Genomic DNA, 24732 nt, shown 5'->3' with positions numbered 1-24732 from the left:
CTAATCAAAAGATATAGTAAAATAGCCAATGTCATGGGTTTGGGTAGCTAAGTGTGAAATGGAGGTACATTTAGGCCTCTTCATTTCCTAGTACTCTGTAGCAGTCTCCTAATTGGCCTTATGGTCTCTAAAATCCCTTTCTGTTTCAGCATTCATATGGCCACCAAACTTCACTCCACTTACGGAGTGACATATGACTTATTCATATTTGTATCTTCCTTAACAAAATTATCAGTAAAATATCTTTGCTTTAAAACAAAGTATTGATAAGTTTAATACAGGTCATAATAGTTTCTCTAAATGTAAGAAGTTGAATATCATGATACAATTAAGTAATATGAGTTGAGTTACTAATTTTCTCTTAAGTATTTCTTTATATTTCAGTATATTGTGTTTACTTAAATGCCTTTATTCTGATGCAGATATATTAAATGTCAGACATTTTAATTATAAATTTACCAAAGTCTTATAACTACATAGAGAAAACAGAGAAAAGAAGAGATGTCATTATAAAATAAAAGAATGGTTATAATTTTGGTCTATTTTTTCATTGTTTGTAATGTCTAAACATAAGCATTCTAAAATATTATTTCTCTCATTTTATTGTCAGAGAATTTTAATGCAATTCTGAATGTAGAATTTATATGTTACATTTAATAGTAATTCACTCTATTTGCTTTAGTTAAATCAGTAAAAATAATTATTTTTTTCTCTCCTAAATATTAAGCTTGTAGAGGACCTCCTCTATTGCTTACAGATTTCTGATCTCCATTTGGTGATTAGATGGACAGTCATATTGACTTAAAATTGAGTTGCTATTTTTTTGGTCACCTGAAACTATAAAAAATAATTTTTTCATTGAGAGCAGTCTATGATTTTTGCTAGCATGATATGTGAAATTCATGTATCAAAATATTTCAAGTTAAAAATATCATTAATTGCTAAGGAATTACTATAACCAACATAACCAATAAAACATTATTTCTAAACTGCAGTATTTAATGGTTGTGCTTCCCTACAGATTCCAGAGCCCCATCTCCCACTGTGTTTTCTGTGGGATGAGCCGCCCCCCCATTGCTCTGGCTCTCCAAGTTTTTTCTAGACAAAAGGTTTTTAAGTTCCTTAGTGTCCATTCTGAATGGAATATTAATTTAAAATTCATTTAAGAAGTAATGAAATAAAGTAATAAAGTAAATAAAATAAAGTGAAATAAAGTAAATAAAAAAGATTTTGGACTGAGTATTTTCTATAGTGACTATAAAGGGAAATCTCCCTCAAAAATTTTCCCTCAGAAAATAGGGAGTAAACTCTTATTTGATGGTTTTAAAAGGCTCTTTTATTCTGGCATTCCATCTTACTATATTTTTAAAACTAATGCAGTTTCATGAAACCTTTAAATAATTGGTCCATAGGCAACTGGTTTTTGAATTTTGAAATATCCTTGTAATTAATAATCCGATTTACAAACACTTCTCAAAAGACTCTTGGAATGGCAAAAATACTGTCAAAGATGCCTATAAGGAATATATATAGTTATTTTATGAAATGTGAGAGTTTAAGGAAACAAAGCTTCTAAATTAATGTATCATTTTGTATAACTTGGGAAGGATTTTGAATATTAATTTGAAACTAAATTAATAAATATGATAAGGTGGCACTTGACTGTTCCATTCATGAAAGTTTATACACTTAAATTAGCAAAAAATGTTTTGGGCACTCTTCCCATTTATATTTGGGTGCATTCAGTATTTCCTGGGTACCCACTATCTGCCAGGCACAGTGCTAGGCCTAGCACATATCATCATGAATGCCACTGGGGTTAAACAAGAAACTGCAGAATACTCACATCAACAATCAAGAAGTCTAGCCAGCACCAAGCATTGGTAAAATACATTTGAAAACCATATGCAACCCATTTTAGAAGCATTTCCAGAATGAATATGTAAGTGAAAACCTTGTCAGCATATTCCAACATGGTCTTAATGGTTTTTCGCTGCTCAATATATATATCTTCAAAGGCCTGTAATGAAAAAATTCTATGGAATGTTATTGCCATAAACAATCTTTAACATCTTATGTTAAACAATATGATGCAATTTGCTTATTATGTGCCTAAGGCTGGAAGGCTTAGTATTTCTTATAGCCGCATTTTACATTATAGTTATCTGTACATAAGTGAGTTTTGACTGGGTATTTCAGTGAACCAGTGGATCTGAATAATCTCTGAACTGTAGTATCAGGGTACCCCAGAAGAGCCTAAAAATTCTTGAGAGACTGCAGTTGCTTCTCTTCAGGACAGGAGTTAGAAAGTCATCTGGAAGCAAATTTTCTTGGTTCAGTGTAGGATCAATACAATGTACCCTCTTAGTAATACAAATATAAGGTAAATAAGGCCCTTAGCCTGGGGAAAGGATTATCAGTTTTTCCTTCCTCCCTCCCTTCCTCTTCTCTCTCTCTCTCTCTCTCTCTCTCTCTCTCTCTCTCTCTCTCTCTCTCTCTCTCTCTCTCTCCCTTCTCCCTTCTCCCTCTCTCTCTCTGGATGTGTATCTGGAAACTCCCTCTGCCCGTATTTTATAGAACTCTTAGGAAAAGACAAAGGTAAATATTCTTTCCAGAGAAAAGGGGGATCTGGGCTTGGGATCAGAGCTCAATACTAAGGCTGTTTAGCTCAGCTTGTACCTGAAGTCAGAAGCCCCTCAGGAGCCAGCAGACATGCCAGCATGGTGGTGCGCTTTGGTGAGTTTTGTCTGTGTATATAATTGAGAACCGATAACAAGGATGAGGTTTCATGGTTCCCTCACTACTTGGCATTAAAACATTTGTCTGGTTGACCCTCTTTGGACTAAGTACATGGCAGCATGCTGGGTTCTTAGTCAAATCAGAAGTATGCTCAGAATCCTCCATATATATACAATTCCATAATCCTCCTAATGAAATTGACTCACCAATGCTAGGGCAACTAACTGAAAAAATAACAGAAATGCAACCACATTTGTATCACCAAATGGGGAAACGGATCACACTATTTTCATTTATATTAATCAATATTTTGATTGAATTGACGATTCACATTTGAATTAAATCAGACATAAATGAAGTCTGTAATGCCTTTAGTTTGTTTCCAGTGAGGTATTAAGTTAACAGACACATATTAAGTGCCTACTATTTGCCATTTTCTGTGGTGGCACTAGCAAATCAGTATAAACAAGAGAGATGGGTTCCTTACAGCATGGAGTTTATGTAAAGCAGTTTGATATTTAGGTGATAATCTCACATTGCATTTACATAATTATTCTTAATTAAAACTGTTTCTGATGACTAGAAGTCAGAAATAGTACAAGAAATCATACAGATATGAGTTTTATTCAATTTGACACAGATTGATAAATGTTGCTATATACTGAGCCTTTCACAGTGTGCTAAACCTGTCTTGCACATTGTCTCTCATTCTCACGAACACGTTTTACAAAGCAGTTACACGGGGTTCATTGAAGGAAAATGCTAAGGGTTTCAGACAAAATGTAAAGAAGTGGATCATACACCACTTACCAGTGCCCCACTACTGAGAAGAATCATGAAGACAATGAAGGTTTCAAACCAATTATGCTCCACTATCTTATAGCAAGTCTTTCTGAGGTTCCACCAGAGTTTCCCTTTGCCTTCTTCTATACTTATCTGACAACACTTGAACTTCCGTACACAGTCTAAAATATGTGAGAGTAAATGAAGAAAAAATAATCACTCTATTATTTGTGTTGGTAGGAGAGTCACCTATATTATTCCCCAAAATACTTGTAAATAGTTTTATTTTTAAAGATGATTTCTGATTATGGAAATGAAAATAATACATTTATATTTTTTAACATGGGCAGGCACCGGGAATCGAATCCGGGTCTCAGGCCATAAATGTTTCAAAATCATTCATTCAATAAATATTTATTTTGAATTTTATGTACTAGAATAATGGCTTATGTTACACTATGAAGATATATTATAGAAAAAATAGAAAATCAGAAAGAAAAATAAAATACAAAATTATCACTAAAAGTTGCTATTTCTATTCTGCCCTTACTCTATGAGTGTGAATCCACTCATACAAGGACATTATATAATATGCAAATTCTGATGAGCTCACTTAATGATACAAACATTTGCCATATTATTACAAATAAATAGAATTTTGAAAGGCTTCATAGTATTTCTTTAACTAGGATTAACCAGAATTTATATGACTATTCTTCTATTATTGGATATTTAGCTTGCTTTTATCTTGGCCATTGTCAATAATGTAATAAATACCTTTACATAATTTGTGGACTATTACATCAAATGTTCTTCAACAAATATTTATTGAATACCTGCCACACTCAAGGATTTGTACTAAGTAAAGTGTAATACTATAATGCATAAAATATGAGTTCACCCTCAAAGAGTGTGCATTTTAATAGGGGAGATTTCTTCACAAATTCTATAGTTAAAGCAACAATTATCGCAAGAGAAATAAAGTATTGTGAGAGCTCATCATAGAGATTCGTTCATGCTATTGAGCTTGCAAAGGAAGTGGATGTTAGGCTAGATTTTGAGGGACATGTAAGAATGAGATCTAGGACATAGAGCTTAAAGGCATGGAGAAGCAATGATGCAAGCAAAACTTAGTGACAGGAAGGTAGAAATTGCACGAAGGAGAGAACTAAAAGTCAAGACTAGAAAAATAGGTTGGAGCCAATCTAAAAAAAAGGATCTGTATAAATATGCAATTTGTGACAAGAACTAGTTAAAGGTGGGGTGACAAAGGGATGTAGGAGCATAGTTTAAATTGGTATCAAAGTAAATGAGATTATTATTGATTTACAATGTTAAATTTAAGCCCCTTAGCAACCACAAAGAAAATATCAGTGAATATGCAAATTCATAGAGGCAGAAAGTAGAGTGCAGGATACTGGGGGTGGGTATACGGGGTCAATGGGTAGTTAATGCAAACATGAGTGTAGGGTTTCTTTTTGGGGTGAAGGGAAAGCTCTAGTAATGGAGGGAGGTAAGGATATAGCAACGTTGTGAATGCAACTAATCCTACTGCTATGCTAAGGAAGATTTGGGATGGGAAGATTTATGTTGTATATATATTCCCACAATTAAAAAAAGAAAAGAGGGTGGGCAACGGTGGATCACTGGCAGCGTTCTTGCCTGCCATGCTGGAGACTTGGGTTCCATTCCCGGTGACTTCCCATGTTAAAAAAATAGAAGAAAAGAAGAGAAAGATAAACTTAAGAGATGATGTCAATTAAATGCAGTACATAATACCAGATGAGATTTAGAAATGGAAGAGAAAAACCTCAAAAGAACATTATGAGACATAAGAAAAAGTTGGATTATAGAACATAACCTTTATATCAATACAAAAGTTCTTGAACATGATCATTGCACATAAGGTGACTACATAAGTGAATACGCTTAATCATTGGAAATGTACATGAAGCATAAGCATTCAAGGAGTAGTAACATGCACAATCTGCTCTCAGATGTTCAGAAAATAAACAGTTAGATGATGATAGATAGATGATAGATAGGTAGATAGATAAATGAGAGATAGAATGATAAGGAAAGATGCCAAAATGTTAAAACTGGTGGATCTTGGTATCTGGGGGAGGGGGGGCACAGGTATGTTGATGTTCTTTGTATCAGGTTTGTATTATTTTTTTGCAATAGTCCTGTAAGTTTGAAATGATTTCAAAATAAAAAGTAAAAAAAAACAACAACAACCAAAAAAACAGGGTTGAAAGAAAAATAAACAAATAAAAAATAAAGGACCTGAATGAATCAGTTAGGAAATTTGAGTTTTATTTGCTGTCTAATGGAGGAAACATTAAAGGATTTATTTGGGAATTATGGAGAAAGTATACCTGACAAGAACACTGATATAGAAATATTTGTGATGCTACAAGGTAATGAATGGACAGGAAAAGAATATGGAAAAGGAGTTGAGTCACTGAGATTCAATTAACTGAGCATTAAAGAAAGTGAGAGCAAGAGTAATGGCGGTGGCTAGAAGTTAAATGATACTGCTGAAGGGTAGTTGACAGGACCTAGCAGCAATAGCATATGAGGGAACAGAGGCATGGGAGAAAGAGAAGTCAATGAGGTTCAGAGTTTTAACCATCATAGAGGTTCTTCATTGTATAGAAAAATGGAAACCTCATTCTGAAAGAGGATAATATTTTATTCAGATGCTTCTCTATAATGTCAAACAGCCAGAGCACATCCTTTTGTTTCCTAACATTTAACAAAACACTATTAAATGTTATGAATTTATCATTTAAGAAAAAATTAGCATTATATTTGTTGCTTCTTTGAGGACAGGATCTTTTTCACATTTCTGTTCTCTAAAAGGATCAAGAGGAATTACATGTCCTGAAAATATTCATTGTAATGAATTAAATGGAACTGAATTTAGTTTTTTTTCCCCAATGAGTATATGAGATAAGATATTGTTTAACATAAAAAAAGACAAATGCTAATGGGAATGATGAATGCCCTATTCAAGGTAATGGTTTAGTAATTGGGAAGAAGGGGAAGGGAATAGAAAAGACAGGATTTAAAAGTACCTAATCTATATCTGTGCTAGTTTGAAGCAGTTATGTACCCTGGAAAAGTCATGTTCTTTTCATCTTGATCCAATCATGTGGGGCTAGACCTATTGTTTAGGGTGGAACCCTTGATTAGATTGTTTCCATGGAGAATGGCCCAATCAATCATGGGTGTGACTTTTTTTTTTTTTTTTTTTTGCTTGGGCAGGTACCGGGAAATGAACCTGGGTCTCCGGCATGGCAGATAAGAATTCTGCCCCTGAGCCACATCGCACCACCCGGGTGCGAACTTTTGATTAGATGAAGATGTGACTCTCTACCTATCAAGGTGGGTCTTGATTAGTTTACTGAATAAACTAATAACTCTAAAAAGGGAAACATTTTGGAATAGCACAGTTGCTTCAGAGTGACATAAACACAGACATTTGGAAATGCTTGGAGTGTGCTGACAGAGAGAGCAGATGCCTAGACAAGGATGTTTAGAGATGCAGCCCAGCAGAAGTTGCCATGTGCCCTCCCAAGAGTGCTAAGCAAGACAGAACCCAAAGTTTTGCTCTGGAGAAGCTAAGCAAAGGCCCACAGATGCTTAGAGGGGAAGCCACTGAATCAGGAGCTGGAAGCAATGGAACCAGGAACAAGGACCAGGATGCCAGTCATATGCCGCCTTTCCATGTGACAAAACATTGGCCTTTTTCTTGGAGTCAAGGAATTTTTCTCTGGATGTCTTAGTTTGGACATTTTTAAGGCCTTAGAACTGTAAACTTGCAACTTAAAATAATAAATCCCCTTTATAAAAGCTGTTCCATTTCTGGTATATTGCATTCTGGCAGCATTAACAAACTAAAACACTGTTTTATTCTTAAATAAAAATTCTGAACCAAATATGGCAAAAATATTCAAATTGTTAAGCTGGTCTGTGAGGAACTGTGTACTATTTGTTATTATTTTCTATAATATTATGTTGGTGATATTGCATAATAAATTTTTTAAAAACTTTAAAAGACAAATCAAAATTTGATAATACTATAATTATTATTATGCATATATATTTTGATCCTAAATATATGTTTCTGGAAAGAAATAATAACTAATACCACAGAAATTCACTTTTGTGATATACTCCTTGAATGTTTTGTGGAGTTATAAGTTTTTTTTATAACCATATTGATATGCATGCAGAATAACTGAAGGAAATATAAAGTAACTTCCCTCTTTACTTTTGCTGAACAAATAACTCTCCCTCCAAAATTATTTAATAATTGACAATTAATATGAAAATATTTATTTTCACCAATGTATTAAGTCAAAAATTAATAGGTGTATTCAATGTAATCTTCCTTAAATAAACTTGAAAGAATCTATGAACCTCAATTGTGTTTTCTAACATCTGTAAAATTATATTTTTAGAAACTAGCTTATGCTTTAAATTAAGATCGCCTTAATGGTCTTAGTGTAAACACATATCACCCAAATAAATCACTTTCATAATTATTTGTAATCAAATAACAATAGCAACAATTTGAGGCAGTTACTATTATTAAAAATAAACTTTTATTTAAGCAATTGCTATTGGCATTGAATTTGGGGCTAAGAAGAAGTATGAATTATTATATAGCTCTTCATTAAAAAATTTTTAAAAAGAAATTAATTTCTGTTTGTTTTTTTTTTAATGCCTCTTTGTATCATCAGTAACCCTCTCACACTGAATCTGGAAAGGCCAGCGGACTTTGATTTGGCAAACAGAATAGGAGCAAACGACACAAGTGGAGTCTTGAGAAGTCCTTAGTGTTTAGACTTTCGCTCTTGCTCCTCTGACTTTCCTTGAGAACAAGCCTGGACTAGCTTGCAGGAGACAAGTTTTGAGTGGAGCTGCACCAGCCCAATTGTCCCATTGAGGCCTCAGACATGCAATAGAGTCCCCCTAAGATCAGTGAAAACATCTAGCTGGCCATGAATTTGTGAACAAACATCTGTTTTTTATTACACTAAGAGGTTTGGGGTGGTTTGATAGGCAGCATTATTCTTACAATAGATCTAACCCTCAAATAATATAATTTTATTTTCAGAAAATCCTTTGAGGTTAATCCAATAACATGTTTTCCAATATTTCACAACTCCTAATATATTTTGTAATTGCATTAATTATTATGCTCATTCAAAACTAATCAAAAATATTTAACCTTTAAGATACAGGTAACTGTATTTCTAAACAGTTTTGAAGGTACATTTATCAATTAATACACATTATGATTTAACAAAATGGTAAATGATAAATTACTTCCATGACTTGTTTTCTTTGTAAAGTTAAAGAGAGATATGTATGATTTGGTTTTCTTTCCTGCTAAGTATCCTAGAAGGCCACAGAAATATTAGCACTTTTTTCAGGCTGAATAGGAGCTGCAAAAATAAGAAATTTTAATTACTTAAACTAAACCTATTTCTTTAAAAACTGCTTTCATTTTGATATACAAGAGCAAATACAAAGCAAACAGTTGTTCGATAGGTATAGGTGAGAGAGAAAAAGAGAGAGAAGAGAGGAAAAGAGAGGAGTGAAGAGAACAAATGAGAGGAGAGGAGAGGCCAGGAGAAGAGAGAAGAGAAGAAAAGAGAAGCCTAACGGTTACATATACAATGTTTCATTCACCTTCTGTAAAGCAGGCTTCAGGTTCAAGAGATTCTTCAGGTTCGACCTCAGGTTGTTCTCCCTCAGCAGGAGCGCCTATATCAACCGTGCTGCCTTCAGATGAACTAGTTGCATTTAGCTTCTGAAAATCAATCCCACAGAAAAGCATTTAAAATATTTTCCTTATTACAAAATCTAAAAATTCATAAGGCATGCTCCCAAGTCCTGTGTATGCATTGCCTTGATCTGTAATTTAAGAATAACTTACACGTAATGGTAATCTGCTTTGGTAGAGGTGGGGGGTCACAAAATTAGATACAGTGTCACATATTTTTTTTCCTTTAAAAAATGGTGTTAAATTGTTTTTAAGCCCATGAATAGTGATTCTGAAATCAAATCCTGCAGAAAGTTTAAATAAGCTTTCAGAATCATGCAATTCCTTTGTGATCTTGTTTTTATAAATTAGTTTGCAAACTAGAGTGCTTTATTCTAAAATTGTGACCCAACCAACGAAAGCTGCACAAGTGTATTTTCATGTCAAATGCAGAAAAGATTTGATCAAATGCACATAAACAGCTACAATCTAAATTTATCCACTTTTCATTGACATGAAAACATACTGCTGGTTGTTATTAAATATCATCTAAAGTTTTCTAATTCTGGAAAGAGCAGCACATTGTTAGCTTTATAGCAAGAGCTGATATTTCGCATTCTCTTTGGCCAATGCACTCCTTTGTTTCATTGTGCATTTGGAAACTACTTGTTACTCTGGCACTCTTACCTGCCCTGTTGGTACAGGTAGAAATGAATCTTTGGTTGTTGTTTGTTTTCCTTTAGGTGAAATCAAGTATCACCAAAAGAAAAATATAATAGAAAAAAATTGCCTTAAATCTTGAAATGTAACAAACTTTAGCCAGGCCAGGTCGTTCTTGGGAGAGGAATAAATAAAGGGATTCCAGTCTTTAATCTCATCTTAAAATTCTGCAGAAGTGATGCAGGGCCAGGTGTGAGTGCCACATGGAATCAGAGTAGTTTGGGCCACAGCATTCTCAGACCTGGTACAATGTTATTACCATTGATGCATAACATTAGGAAATGGCTGAGCTGACAAGAGCTACTTTATAAAGAGGATGAGATAAGCACATGATTAAAATGAACACTAAAGTATGTTGAACTATAAAATGGATGCTATAGTCAGAACTGGAAACTTTCTACTCATAATTAAGCAAAGGATTAGATGAACTTTCCCCAGGAAGGTGGTCTATTTTGTGAAAATGGTTTTCTTCATATAAAATGTTTACTTGGCATACTGGTGCTGATGAAATAAAAATATATCTATGAGATCGAAAATGTTTGTGTCTTATGTAATTTAACAATATGAGTGATAAAGTATCAATATGAGATACTTTTGCCTTCTTCAAACCAGTTTCAGGATTATTTCTTAATTTGTCCAAAACGGTTAAATCAAGGGTCATATATTATAAGGTGCTTAAAGATTGTTGATTTCTTTTTCTATTCATCAGGTATACTACAATCCTAGACAGACACTCAATCATAATACTGTCATCAAAGTTTGAATATATTTTGTTTTAGGATGAAATAGCAAAGTAAGATGATTTATTACAATATTGTTTTTTCAGATATTTTCTAATTTCTTATCCTTTGTCTTTGGGTTAGACTTTCTTAGATAAATACAGCTGTAATTTATATGCATCCAATTGACTAAGAAATGACTAAAAGTTCCTATCATTTCAATCTATCTAATTCACATGGTGCTGTTATATAGTAGGGACCTGAAAATACTGATCTTGTCATTTGAAGAATGTTGAAAATGATATCGGTAATCAGAAAAACTGAAGTTTAGCCACATTTGATGAACTACAGACAGCCCACATGAAGAAACGGAAAATAGAACTTGTAGGAAAAAGGATCACACTGTAAACACAGAGTAGGGGAAACTGAGGGTGAGTCCAAGGGACAAATGAGGTTCCCACAGTCAGTGTGCTCCACATGCTCAGGCTGGTATAGGAGAAGGCCTGTTTCACTGTGTAGATCAGTGCTGATAAATACTCCATAAATAGTGCTTAAAAAAAATGAATGAGTGAATAAATATCTTCATAACAGAATGAAGGTCAGCCCTCGACAGTGATTGAGAGAAGTCATCAGACAATACATTCCAGAAACTCTTAATTCTGAACACTTGATGTCCTAGATGATCCCTGTAATGTCTATTACTCCTAGTGCCAGATGGTTGGGTTGCTAAGACTGAATGAATTTGAGAACACCTGAGTCACCATGACCATTTCCTTCCTCACTGTTTATCTTTTGCAAAAATTGAGCTTCTTCTCTTTCATAAAGCACTCTCTCCTTCAGGCTGTACGTAATTCTTAACTGTGATTTATTATACATTTTGACCTTTGATAAAATATGGGTTTTATTGATAAATTGATAAAATATGGGTTTGTATGGTCAAATTGTTTCAGATATATTAATTCTGATCTCCTTAATATGTCTGTAAATTCTTTGAAGGCAAAAACCATGAATTCTAGGCTCCATGGGTAATACAACAAACCTAGATCAATACTAGGAGCAGAATTTAAATCTTCAACATGAACATTTTCATGTAACAGTAAATATCGAATGAATGAATATGCAAATGGTCTGTTTTTAATGGATTATTCAAATGTAACAAGTCACCAAATAATTTGCCCCAAGGTAAAATAGAGAATGTCAATTAGCGTAATGAGAGTTTGTCATTCTTGGCTAAAAATGAGAATCATATAGGTTTTTTTTTTTTAATTTATAATTAGAATTTGGAAATTCTAATTACAAAAGGTATTCTTGTATTGTCTCTTATTTAAATTATATTAAAAATATGAGAAAGAGCATTGTTGCTTTTTATTTAGTACAGTGTCTTAGTAACAGCATAGAATTAATAGCTGCCTTTTTCTTGGAGCTAGATATTTATCCATTTAAAGGTCACATTATTGCCTTTTCAAAAGCGCAGCACAAAAGTTTTTGTGTATTTAGAAGATGTATCTCACTAGACTTAATTTTTTGAAGGAAAGATCATGTATTCCTAGCATCTATCACCAATGTTCATGTTTAATAAATGCATATTGAGTAAATGATGGATGACCAATGCATGGATTCTTAATTTCACCATTAACTACTTCTAATACCTCCTATCTGCTATTTACTTTTACATTCAAGGGAATAAAAAAAATATTCTCTATTAGGAGCAGACACAAAGAATCCTGAAGCACAAATCCTTCAAGATACTTGTTATATAAGGAATGGCCAGCAACTCTTAAAATCAGGAGCATTTTGCTTCAAAAACCAGGCTTCTAATTATTCTGAGCTGGGATGAGACTAGAAAGTAAACAGTTTAACACTGGAGGAAGGGCAATTATTACTGAATAATTTTGACAATGTTTTCCCTCCTTCCGTTCTATCTATATGATTCTATAAACCCAGTGGAAATGGGATGTTTTTAAGGAGAAACAATTTCATCTTTCTTCATTCTTTCCCATGAAGTAGAAAGTACAGGATCTACCTGTGTTTAAGATATTACTTAAATATTACACTTCAGGGTCTTGGTTTACAAATGAAGAATTCAAGCTGCACATTAATCCTCAAACATCTACTGATACAGATCTACTTTAGAGAGGGATATGTGGGTTTAAGCATCTTGTCAAAAGTCAGTGAGTCAGTAGCTAGAATCAAAGTCTTCTGTACCACATTCTACCAGGTATGATTCAGAAGCAAACCCAACCTTTACCATTTTTAAAACATTTAATAGAGTGGATATGTAATTAAATATTGTGAGTTCAAAATAGTGCTTGTGACATTGCTGAGCTCCATCTTTCATGATCATGAGCATCAGGATTAGTTCAAGTTCTATTAATAATCCTTATAAATATTAATGTAGGGTAGGGTTAAATACACATTGTGATATTTCATGAACAAAAAAGTTTACTTTTAACAATAATCTTGAGACTTAGGCAAGAAATTTTGATCTATAAAACCTTTCCTGATAACATCAATTTGACTTTCTTAAAATCACATAAGAGGCAAATAACATAGAACTATAAAAAATAATGACTAAAAATGTTAGAATGTATGAAGGCCCATAAAAAAATCAAATGAATCAAATTAACAATATAAACAACTTCAGCTTCAGATATGGTAATAATTATAATCAATCCCAACTTAGGGCAAATTCACCAATTAGAACTGCCAAATATACATCATTATATGGAAGTATTCAAACTAATGCAATTAAAGAAGAATTTTCAAATAAAAGTTACTTGTAAATCCTCCAATCAGGGAATCATTCACTGCAAAATGCCACATGAGTAAGAGACCAAAATATTTATTAGAAATAGAATCAGTTTGACAATTTCTACACTTCCCTTAGTAAATTTGAAAGCTGAGGTTCTTATTATATGCATTTATTTACCAGGAAATACGTGGATTGAATAATATCATTAGAGCAGACCATGTCAAGTTAAACTTTAACAAAATATGGATGTGCTCCAACGTCAGGATACTAAAAACATCAAACAGGAATGGCCAATTGCTATTTGCTATGAATAGCTTTGGCAATCATTTACATTCAGGTAGAAATATTAGTTGAACAATTTTTTTTTTTATGGAAACTTCATATTACAGAGATTTTCCCATAGGAAATCTGCTGGTATTCTTCTCAAGTGTTGGGTAATTATAGTCAATGGGTCAAGCAGGCAGAATCATATTTTGTCCAACAAGCTAACAAATAAATAGCAAAGCATACAATATTTCATTTTGGATTTTTAAACAATTTTTATACACCATATTTTCAACCTTAAGTTTGTAGATCATTGATAAATTGCTATTAAACAACAGTGCACAAAAGTAATAGCCCTTTCAGAAAATAAACATTTCTAAAAAAATCACAACAGAAAAAGGGAGAGAAAAATAATTCCCTGTTATGAGTTTCCATACTTTTTATAGGCACACTTGTTTCCCATTATGAAGTTAAGATACATTTTTAAGAAAATGTAATTTGTAAAGACTGTATATAACCTCAGATAAAAGGGGTAGAGCATAATCTGATTTATTAAACAAACTGGGATAAAAAAGGGATTATTTCAAAACAAACTGAATAAAATATTCCATATCTAACTATTTTGGTCTCCAAGAATGGCAATCATTAGTTCTACACAGATCCTATTGCTAATCTGTACTTAAGAAGCGCTAGGTCATTTTTCATCACAAATGCTAACATGGAGACAATGGAAATGATGTTCTTGCTTGCTTTGAAATAGGCTTTAAGACCAAAGTGACACATTAATACTAAAATGGAACTGTTGGTGTTATCTTCTTAATAAGGAAGATGGCAAAATCAAAAGTACCACTGTAATTATAATATATCAATTAGAAAATCATTTCGGTCTTTATAGTGAATAAATTCTAAAATTTTCTAAACCTTAAATCACAGGAATTTAAAATCTCTTTCTGTGGCTAATAAAAGAAAACTTTAAGTCATATCGTCTACTCCTCGGCAGATTACTAGTGCCCCAAAGACACATATTTGGCCCATTTTGTTCTTTCATTAGGATATTTAGAGCCCTGTTCTCCATTAATTACTATTCCACTGGAAAACTTTCCCATGAGAACCACACATTATCCAGGATAAAATCATAGGTGGTGGGATGGTTAATCTCATGTGTCAACTTGGCTTGGTTATGGTGTCCAGTTGTTGGGTCAAGTAAGCACTGGCCTGATTTTTACTATGAGGGTATTTTACAGATGGATTTAAATCATTAGTCAGTTGATTGCTTCTATGGCTAATTACATCTACAATCAACAGGAGTATGCCTTCAATAATGAAAGAAGTCTCCTCATCCAATCAGTTGGAGGTTTTAAAAGGAGAACTAAGTATTTCAAAAGTCACAAAGAATTTTTAAAATCTGTACAGTAAGCCAGCTTCTCCAGGGTTATTCATTGTCACTTTCACACTTTCGAGTTTCTAACTAGTGGCCTGCCTTATGGAATTCGGACTTGCCAATCCCCACAAAATTCCTATAATAAAATATATCCTGTTGTTTCTGGTTCTCTGAAGAACCCTAATAGATGGGTTTCTATTGAACCCATCCCACATTACTCACCCAAACTGACCCTATACATCTTTCTCTGCCTTGTCCCCCTATATTGGAACATGGTATCCTCTTTCAGGGAGTGGACAATGTTTTGGGAGGCAGATCAGAGATGTAGTCAGGGAAACTCAGACTAAGAAAATCAATTTAAACTCGTTCCTGCTTCATCTGTGCTCCATCACACTTACTCCAGTCAAATATCTTAGATAAACTGTTAGATAATATGTCTGATTGTCACTCTCCCACATAAACATTTCTATGTGACAACTTGGATGTTCAGAGAATAAAATAAACTTGCTTCTTTCCAAGAAGATGGAGAATAAAGTCATGATCTTAAAGACCCCAAATCTCACGCTTTCCTGAAAAATTAATACACCCAAGGGAAAAATAATTCTTTCTAGCCCCTGTGTAAATGTGCATATGTATTTATGTGTGAGCAATTATATGTCTTGGATCCCATTTTATATGACACCATTCCCCCAACATATAAAACTTTATCTTTCATGAATCAGTAGTGATTAAATATTTTGTTTCAATGTATAAAAGAATGTTCCAGGGATGGTAAGATTGTTGCTCCTTTCAAAGAGCCAAATATGACTATATGGAGGGTTCTTTTATATTTTTATTAAAAGATGGAGAAAAAACTGTATTATATGATAAAGTATTAATTAATGTTTCTTTAAAAATAATTACTTCTGATTGACTAATTTGATTAACATATTTGTGCACAAAACTGTGGTTTCAACATTAGGACAAGGATGGTCCACCAGATGGAAGCCCATAGAACAGTGCTATACTCATTGTCATGGTCATATAATAAGGGAGGCCCCTTCATTTTAAAAACATTGAAGGAGCAAGTGCTGACAATGATTCCCTTCCTATACAGGAGTTTGCAGTACATGGAATATTTAAATAATATTCTTTAGGGGAAAGTTTCCCAGCAGGTCTGGATGAAATGAAAATAGAGGAGGAAAAAAAGCACAAAGGGCAGTGGGGCTCAAAGGATGAATAAGGTGGAATTGGATTTCTTTTTAGAATGAAACTACCATCTAAAAGACTATCTTTCACTTTTTTTTTTTTTTTTGGGTGCACAAAGACATTTGTTTCTTTTTCTTTCAGTCTTAGCAGTTTGGGGGTAAATAGCAACAGAATCTCTAAGGGAATCATATTCTAAATGCAAAATTTGTTTGGTTGATTGCTAAATAAGGCTATGCTATTTTTTCTAAAATGAGGCAGATAAAAATTGTACCCATGCTGATAGCACAAATATAAACATTCCAATTCATTTGTGTTATTATCAGATTAAAACATCCTTTAGGAAGCTTGGATATGAATAAGGGGTTGCTTTAATTTGCAGATTACCCTTTAGAAAACTTAATAATGACAGTAAATAAAATATTACCACCACACATTCCATTCACTGGAACTATATTTAAAAAAAAGGCGGGGCAGATAAAGCATCTCACTAGTTTTTCAAAGAGCACCTCTATTTTTCCTTTAGGCCCTTAGCATGTTAAAACTCTGTAACACTGAATAGAAATTAAATAATTCATAAAGGCATGCACTTTTTCCCCATAGAATACAACTTCTATTAAAATCCATATAAGAAAATTAGCAGCTAATTAAAAAAAAAGTTAGGGTTGTCAGACTTTCCTGTCCATGCTTTATATGACTCAGCATAAGAGCAGCTGCGCATGTTTCTATTTTACTGCCAATGGATGGGCAAAGGACATAGCTGAGTAACATGCAGGCCAGTCAAAATTTATTTAGAAATGGATTATAGTTTTATTTGTATAACTTGCTTGGGTAACCTGGACAAAAGTAGTGGCACGAGTCTCTGGCTGGTTAAAAAACACCAGAGCTGCATTCTTGATGGCTCCAGCTGGATTTTACCCCTGTGAGAAGTAAAATGGTAAGCAGTGAAGGATACCATATTGCACTACTAAATTTCACTCTGAAAAATAATCATTCAAGCATGGCTTCAACAATATTAAAAACTCTAAAAAAAAGTCAGTCACTCAAAACAAAAAAGTATGAAAGGAATTATGTTAAATATAATCAATTGTAACATTAAGAGTCAAAGCATATATGACTAGGGCATGAATTTAAATAATATACTCTGGAGAATATACAGAAAATTATCAAAGAATCACACAGTTTTGGCAAAGACATAGATAAGAATTATACAACCTCTGGGTCCATTCAGTTAACTGTCCTATAAAAAAACATTTAGGCATTTCAAAAGTGAAAAAGTATCTAATTTTTTTCTTTTAATTAAAAAAAAATTAGAAAGGCCTAACAACAAGTCTCACATAATTTCTGACTTCTCTGCATGTGATATTTAACAGAATTACACGGTTTGACCAGATAAGAAAATGATCAGACAAAAAAGATCGGAAGAATGAACACTAAAAAGATATCTCAGATGGGAATGTTTGAAATTCTAGGATAATTGTCTCAATCCTCTTTTGTTTTCTCATGTAGAGCTACCATGTAAAATACTCCCAAATTAAAATCTATCTGTATTCTTACTCGGGCTTTAATATTTCTGAAAATTAAAAAGACTGGCTATCAAGTTAACTACATTTCAAAAGGTACTCATAAACTGACCGATGGTTCCGACACTTTATTTTTCATAATTTACCCTTAGTTTATATGACACTCTAAAACTAAACATACCAAAAACGAAAATTGACTTTCCTTACTATAAGGTAAAATAACCACTATTAGAGATGTCAAAATAATCAGAGGAGAATATATATTTAAATTCTAATGGCTCAATTTTATTTTCTAAGGGCTGACTTGCTTCTAGAAATATATACCAGAAATCAGGCCCCACCAATTCAGCATAGCCAAGCCAACTGTGCCCATACAAAATTTAGTAACCCCTTCTTGACATATTCCATTTAAAAATACAGTCTAGTTACCAAAAATTTTTCAATTAATTTCAATAGTTCTTTGTTTCAGGCTATAAGGTTTTAGTACTTTCCCTTTGAATCTCATCAGTTATTTTGTGAAACTAGTAGCTATGGCCATATTATTTATATCAATTTATATTATTATCTATAATTAAAGTTTTATTGAAGATCATGCTTAACATCTACTTTCACCTGATCAAAAGTGAATTAGCAGAATGGAAAATAACATGTTTTTTCCTAATTTTATGGAATTAAAAAAATGTAAAATTTTCTACTTAGAAATATATCTTACCTCAGAATTTTGTCAAATGATTCTTAATCATTTAATCATTATTTTGTCATGCTACTTAAGTTTTATCATTCACTACCCAAACTTACCAAATTATCTATTTTTTTTTTTTAGAATGAAACGGTAATAGGGGCCTTATTCTTTCCTGAAAAACAATTCAAGTGGTGGGAAAGGGTGAATCTTTGTTTTTGATTGTTATTTTTGTTTGTTTATGGAAACTTTAATCATTGGGATTCCTCTCTTCATTTATGATCAGTTAAAAACTTAAACATCAAGTTCTAAATTCCTTCTTTTCCAACTCCTAACTCTGCACTTATTAACCTATAAATAAACTAAAATCATAGTCACTCTTACATACATACTGCTCTTGTTAAATCAAAGAATAATTTAAATTATCAAGACATACTGTGTAGTTGGTAAATTCAGAATTTTACATACTATAATGTAAGACAATTTTGTTTGTTTAAACAGCATGCATAGGGATCAGTAGGGTTGCAAATATTTTTCAAGGTAATTTCTCATCAATATTTTCTTTTCCTTGAAAACATGAAACTATATGTAAATATGAAGCCAAGATCCCAATCAGATTCTCTGTGAATAAATATGCTTCTGTAAACTAAGATTACCTTTTATGAATTATTTCATAAGAGTCAAGAATTTAATAAGCTGAGAGGTAGAATTACCCTCCCAACAAGTAATTTTTTAGTATATACAAAAACCATCATTCTGGGAGAATTATAAGGAAGAAAGTGAGTAAATTGAGGCATATTCACAAATCTAAATAAAAAAATACATTTTAAAAAGTTCAGATTAATTTGTATATTAATATTAAGATAAAAAATGAATATTTGAAATAAATGAATCAGTACATCATTTGTATATTTATATTTTATTTAACATATCCTCTGCCATAGAAAATGTATCAATAGATATTTCCTATTTCCTCACAGAAAGGAAACATATAATTTAAAAATAGTTCAATAGTTTTAAAGTAACAGAAATACATAATATTGAAATATCTTATTTAAAAATTCGTACCTCTTTGCTTTCCTCCATATCTGACTCGCTGCTGAATTCTTCAGTATTTAAATTTTCAAAGTCAGATTCTCCCACAGCAATTGGTACGGTCACAGTGAGGCTGGGGTTGTTTATAAATGACATGTAATCACTTTCATCCACAACATATTTTTCTACACTGCTGCCTATGCCGCTGGTAGTTCCATTTCCATCTTTGAGATAATTGAGGTCTTTGACTATTTCTGCAGTGGTATGGTTGGAAATACAGCTGTCTTTTTTGTTATTTAGATCTTCAAGAGGTTTAATTTCATCTAAAGCTTTCTGCTTTCTAACAAAGGCTTTCTGAATAAATTCACGTATTTTTCTTTTAACATAATCAATTCCTTTCTGCATCCTCCCCACAGCAATTTGGAGATTGTTCATTTCATTATCATCATCAGTGGCAGCAAGATTGTCGGAACTAAAAGAACTCAAGAGCAAAGCCAGGAAAAGATTCAAAACCTAAAATGCAATTGAAATATACGTGATCAAAACATTCTGTTGTTGCAATTGATATTGACTGTAAGTTTTCTCACTTAGTTCTTACACTTCATAATTTTTTTGCTAAAGGTATTTCTTCTAGGTGATGATAAACTAGCCTAAAAAGGTTGAATGAAATTTAAAAAATGCCTTATCAATATCAAGTAATATTACACCATTTTTTCTTTTTAGTCATTACAAAACTACTGAAGGCTGTTGTACAAAATTTCTATATTAAATTGAGTACTAAAAGAAAAATCTTAGTTACATAGATTGATAATGTGAAAAAGAAAAAAAATGTTGTTTGGGATGCTAAGTATTTTGACCATGTGATGTGGATTTTCTGGGACACTGATATTTTATTGTAATTTTATTACTAAAACCAAAGATGATTTTAAGTATTTAAATTTTTTTAATTTTTATGCCTTTATACCAACTTCTGCATCTAGATAACTTAGTGATTAGGAAAAAATATATCTATTGCTAGATCAAAAAGTCCCAATTTTTGGTTTAGAAAGTCATGGTCACCGTATTTATACAATGGTTGAAGATACTGTAAAGAAACGGTTATTTTACTGAAATAATGATATTAATATTGAGTTGAAAGATTGCAAAGTGGAAGTATTGCCATAAATGAGGCCACTAACTAATCTGTAAATTGAGTCTCTAAAAATAAGTTCTATAGTTAGGCATGAGTGAAAAGTTTAGTAACTCTAAATACACTCTGTGCACTCAAAAAGAAGTAAATTTCAAAGAATCAGGCATTCCCATGGACAAAAAACTGAATCATATATTTTTTTTTTTAGGATTTAAATCACAATGTCCATGATTCCTTGATTATTCAAGCATACAGAACAAAAGGATATAACAGTGAGGGGGGCCTAATATCCTCCAGAACTCAATATAGTGGTACTGGATAATAGTTCATTTTAAATAGAATTGAAAATACATTTTTTGAGTAAATGTTATTTGTAGTTTCTAGGTACTAAATATCCGTGTGCTTTTAGCAGTGAAATACAGACTGAGATGATGAGGAATTCACTTTTTTAAAAAACTTCCATTTGTAGGAAACCCACATTTGAAAAATTTCAAGCGATCCTATTGTTAGTACTTATAAATAAAATGAGTGACTGTATGATTTAACACAGGAACTAAAAGATAAAAGCTAGAAATGTCTCTCTTCATGGAACAGTAAGAAAATTAGTGAGGAAGATTTTAGTCTAAAAGGCATTTTAAGGGTTTATATGGATTTCAATAGTCTAAACTATACTTGAATAAAATAGAAATGGAAATGGCCTTCATACTAAACAATCATATAAAACATTTATCAGTACAACATACTTTTTTTTTTTTTTTTTTTTTTTTTTTTTTTTTTTTTTTTTTTAAAGGAAAGACAGAGAGAAGGAAGGAAGGATAGAAGGAAGGAAGGAAGGAAGAAAGGGAAACATTTTTAAACATTTTCTTGTTTTATTGTATTCTGTTTCTCCGTTTTTGTTACATGGGCTGGGGCCGGGAATCGAACCGAGGTCCTCCGGCATAGCAGGCAAACACTTTGCCCGCTGAGCCACCGCGGCCCGCCCTTATGGTTATATGACGTTTTATAGAAAGTCAGGAAAATGTTTTTACTACATACCACCAGGTTTCCGATGACCATGACCATCATGAAGACAGTAAGGCACATGGTTTGACCAGCAACCTCCATACAGTCCCACATGGTCTCTATCCACTCGCCACACAGCACACGGAACACAATCAGGAAGGAGTGGAAGAAGTCATGCATGTGCCAGCGGGGGAGTTCACAATCATTGGATATTTTGCAGACACATTCTTTGTAGCTCTTCCCAAAGAGCTGCATGCCAACCACGGCAAAAATGAAGACGATGATGGCCAACACCAAGGTGAGGTTACCCAGAGCCCCCACGGAATTGCCGATGATCTTTATCAGCATATTCAGAGTTGGCCAAGATTTTGCCAGCTTGAAAACTCGGAGCTGGAATGAAAGCATGAAGACTGTTACTAGCTTGCCTACTGAAATTTTATTTACAGGGGAATTCTACAGCATAACTGCCTCAATTGCAGGGTGATGGATTACTTGAGTGCCAAACTGTTATCCAGAAAATGAAGAAGTTATTTGACACCATTGGATATTTGTTTTTAATTCCGAAATGGGCTACATTGTAAATACGACAGTTACATAACACAGTCTTTTATTGGCACTATAATAATAAGATATGCCAAGTTTTATAGAATCCTACCACTAATTTTCTGTAAGGAGCCAATATATCTAAGATTATTTAATCTAATTAGCAGAGTCTTTTTCAGAGTAGAATGTCATTATGTGAAAACCCAACATGAGATATCACACCAAAGTCCACAAATGCAAACATATTAACCCAAGTTATGCAAGCAAAAAAGAAAAAACAACTACTTTCTTAAATCTTTAGATATTTTAATCTGGTTATAACTTTAGTTTGATGTAATATTAGGCTGTTTTAAAAGCAGATTTATTACATTCAAAGAGGAAATACTTAGACTTAAGTAAGAAACGGCATTTTGTCAATCTTTATGACTCTGATGACAACTCATAATATATTATGGAAATGACTTGGTCACTGTGCTTGACACATAGGTAGTATTAACTCAGAGTCCTTTAGAGTACCATTTACAGTTAAATCACACCAGTGTTTTATCTGATGTTTCAGTAAATGTCAGGCCTAGAGTTGTGGATTATTAAATGGCACTGAAGTGACCGAAAAGAATAAACATAAGAACCAGAGTGTTTAGTTTATTCCTAGAAAATAATTAATGCAAAAGAGCTTTACATGCTAAGCAAGTCATTTATTTTGCTTCCTGTTTCCCCAAACTGCATCACATTAGCATGAAGTTTTACTAAATATTTTAAAAGGTATTATCCCATATTATTTATCATATAACCATTTCTAATTTTTGTGTGGTTTTTTTTTTTTTTGCATCTTCTGATTCCAAATTAGATCCATAGCTATTCTTGAGGACTAGAGCTCTAAGGGTCACATCACAAATTTGGACTCTGAAAGTGGTTACGAAAATTCTAAACAGATTTCACAGCAAAGTTTTGAAACTAATCACCACTAAGATAAGTCACCAATAGGAACCTGCCTTTGATAACTATTCACAATCTCTGCTATTTACAAATAAGTCATAAAATGTTGGTGCCAACTCAAAGTAACAGCACCAAAAATGTAAAACTAAATGGAAATGTATCAAATGATATTTTGTTTCTTGATTTCAAAAGATTGATGAACTTATGAAGTGTAAAGAATAAATGAAAGACTTTAAAGCTAACAAAATATAACACTGGCCAATCATCTCGGAGAATATATACACTGACTTGTTGCTCTGGCTGAAGGAGCAGATGTATGGGAAGCTCTGTCTGCTTATCCTGTCCTTTCTTTACCCACTGTTTCCAATCCCAAGCCTTGGTTTCAATGAAGGCAAGGTGGGCAATGAGCAACTTCATAATTCTTGAGCCCCTGACAGAAAGGAGAGCCCATCGTAGGCCCCCAGCAAGCCCTACCCATGGTTAAGTAAACATCAGATAACTGAAAGTTGATTATGGCATTGGATTGTTTTGGTGGTTTTACCTGTGATTCCTTTCTCTCACCATTAGCCTGGCTATTCAATTACTAATAAAATAACTTTTGATTCATTTGAATAAACTTTACCTATCTATTAAAGGTATGATGAAGAAGATATTATCATCAGTCTAGTGTGTTTTAGAAGTATATTCAAAGAATATTATAATTATTGGTAATCATATAAGTACTATGAAGTAAAATTGAAGATATAAATTAACTATAAAAACGAGTATTATGGATACTCCCAGTTAATTTACCAGCCGGAATGATCGCAGAACTGACAATCCTTCCACGTTTGCCAAACCAAGTTCCATCAAACTAAGGCTCACAATAAAACCATCAAAAATATTCCAGCCTTCTTGAAAGTAATAATATGGATCCATGGCAATTATCTTCAGAAACATTTCTGCTGTGAAGATCCCAGTGAATACCTAAATGAGAAATGTAGTTTATTAAATGCATAAATATTCTTGAAAACATAAGTAATTACCAAGAAATTTAATTTATTCCCAACAAGTTTTAAAACTCGGCTTAGGTACAGTTAATTGGCATGTACAATTGCTTTGGATTCAAATCAATATTTAATTGTTTATAATATTTAAGGTTTATCATATGATAAAAGTACATGGATTGTGACAATAAAATTAATATTCTAATTTTCATATGAGAAGTTCATCTGGCTCAACATGGATAGCTTCTTGGATCTGTTCTTGACATCACTATTCCTCAAAAAGTTCACCAGATGATCACCTAGGAATGTAGGCTTCAGCCACCAAGTAGAATGGACTGATCCCTGCCTGTGATCCTGAAGACAAAGGTGGTACTAAGAAGCTTCAGGTACGTCATGGTAAACATAGTCACCACCAGCCCTAGAGATGGGAAGAATGCTTTTTTTTTAAAAAAAACAGTTCCTTTTGCTGGCCAAAGAGAAGCAACATTCTCCATTTCCATTCTCTACAACTCTTTCAAACTTTGTCTCTCATCCACATATCTTTAATCCTTCCCCCTTATCCTATATTCTCCATACT

At 32.9% G+C, this 24732-nt stretch overlaps 1 protein-coding gene across 1 annotated transcript in view; it reads right to left on the bottom strand.

Annotated features, from left to right (window-relative positions):
- The window catches only part of SCN2A (sodium voltage-gated channel alpha subunit 2), a 97392-nt gene that overhangs the window by 14832 nt on the left and 57828 nt on the right, over positions 1-24732 (bottom strand). The window contains exons 15-20 of the mRNA XM_077154038.1: positions 23962-24135; positions 21724-22080; positions 19593-20072; positions 9229-9349; positions 3550-3704; positions 1847-2020 (exon numbers count right to left, since the gene is read on the bottom strand). Of these exons, the coding sequence (XP_077010153.1) occupies positions 1847-2020; positions 3550-3704; positions 9229-9349; positions 19593-20072; positions 21724-22080; positions 23962-24135 (1461 nt within the window). The remainder of the gene's footprint in view (positions 1-1846; positions 2021-3549; positions 3705-9228; positions 9350-19592; positions 20073-21723; positions 22081-23961; positions 24136-24732) is intronic.

This window comes from Tamandua tetradactyla, chromosome 3 (assembly GCF_023851605.1).
Source record: "Tamandua tetradactyla isolate mTamTet1 chromosome 3, mTamTet1.pri, whole genome shotgun sequence".
NCBI lineage: Eukaryota > Metazoa > Chordata > Mammalia > Pilosa > Myrmecophagidae > Tamandua > Tamandua tetradactyla.
This window is presented reverse-complemented; position numbering and strand designations above follow the sequence as displayed.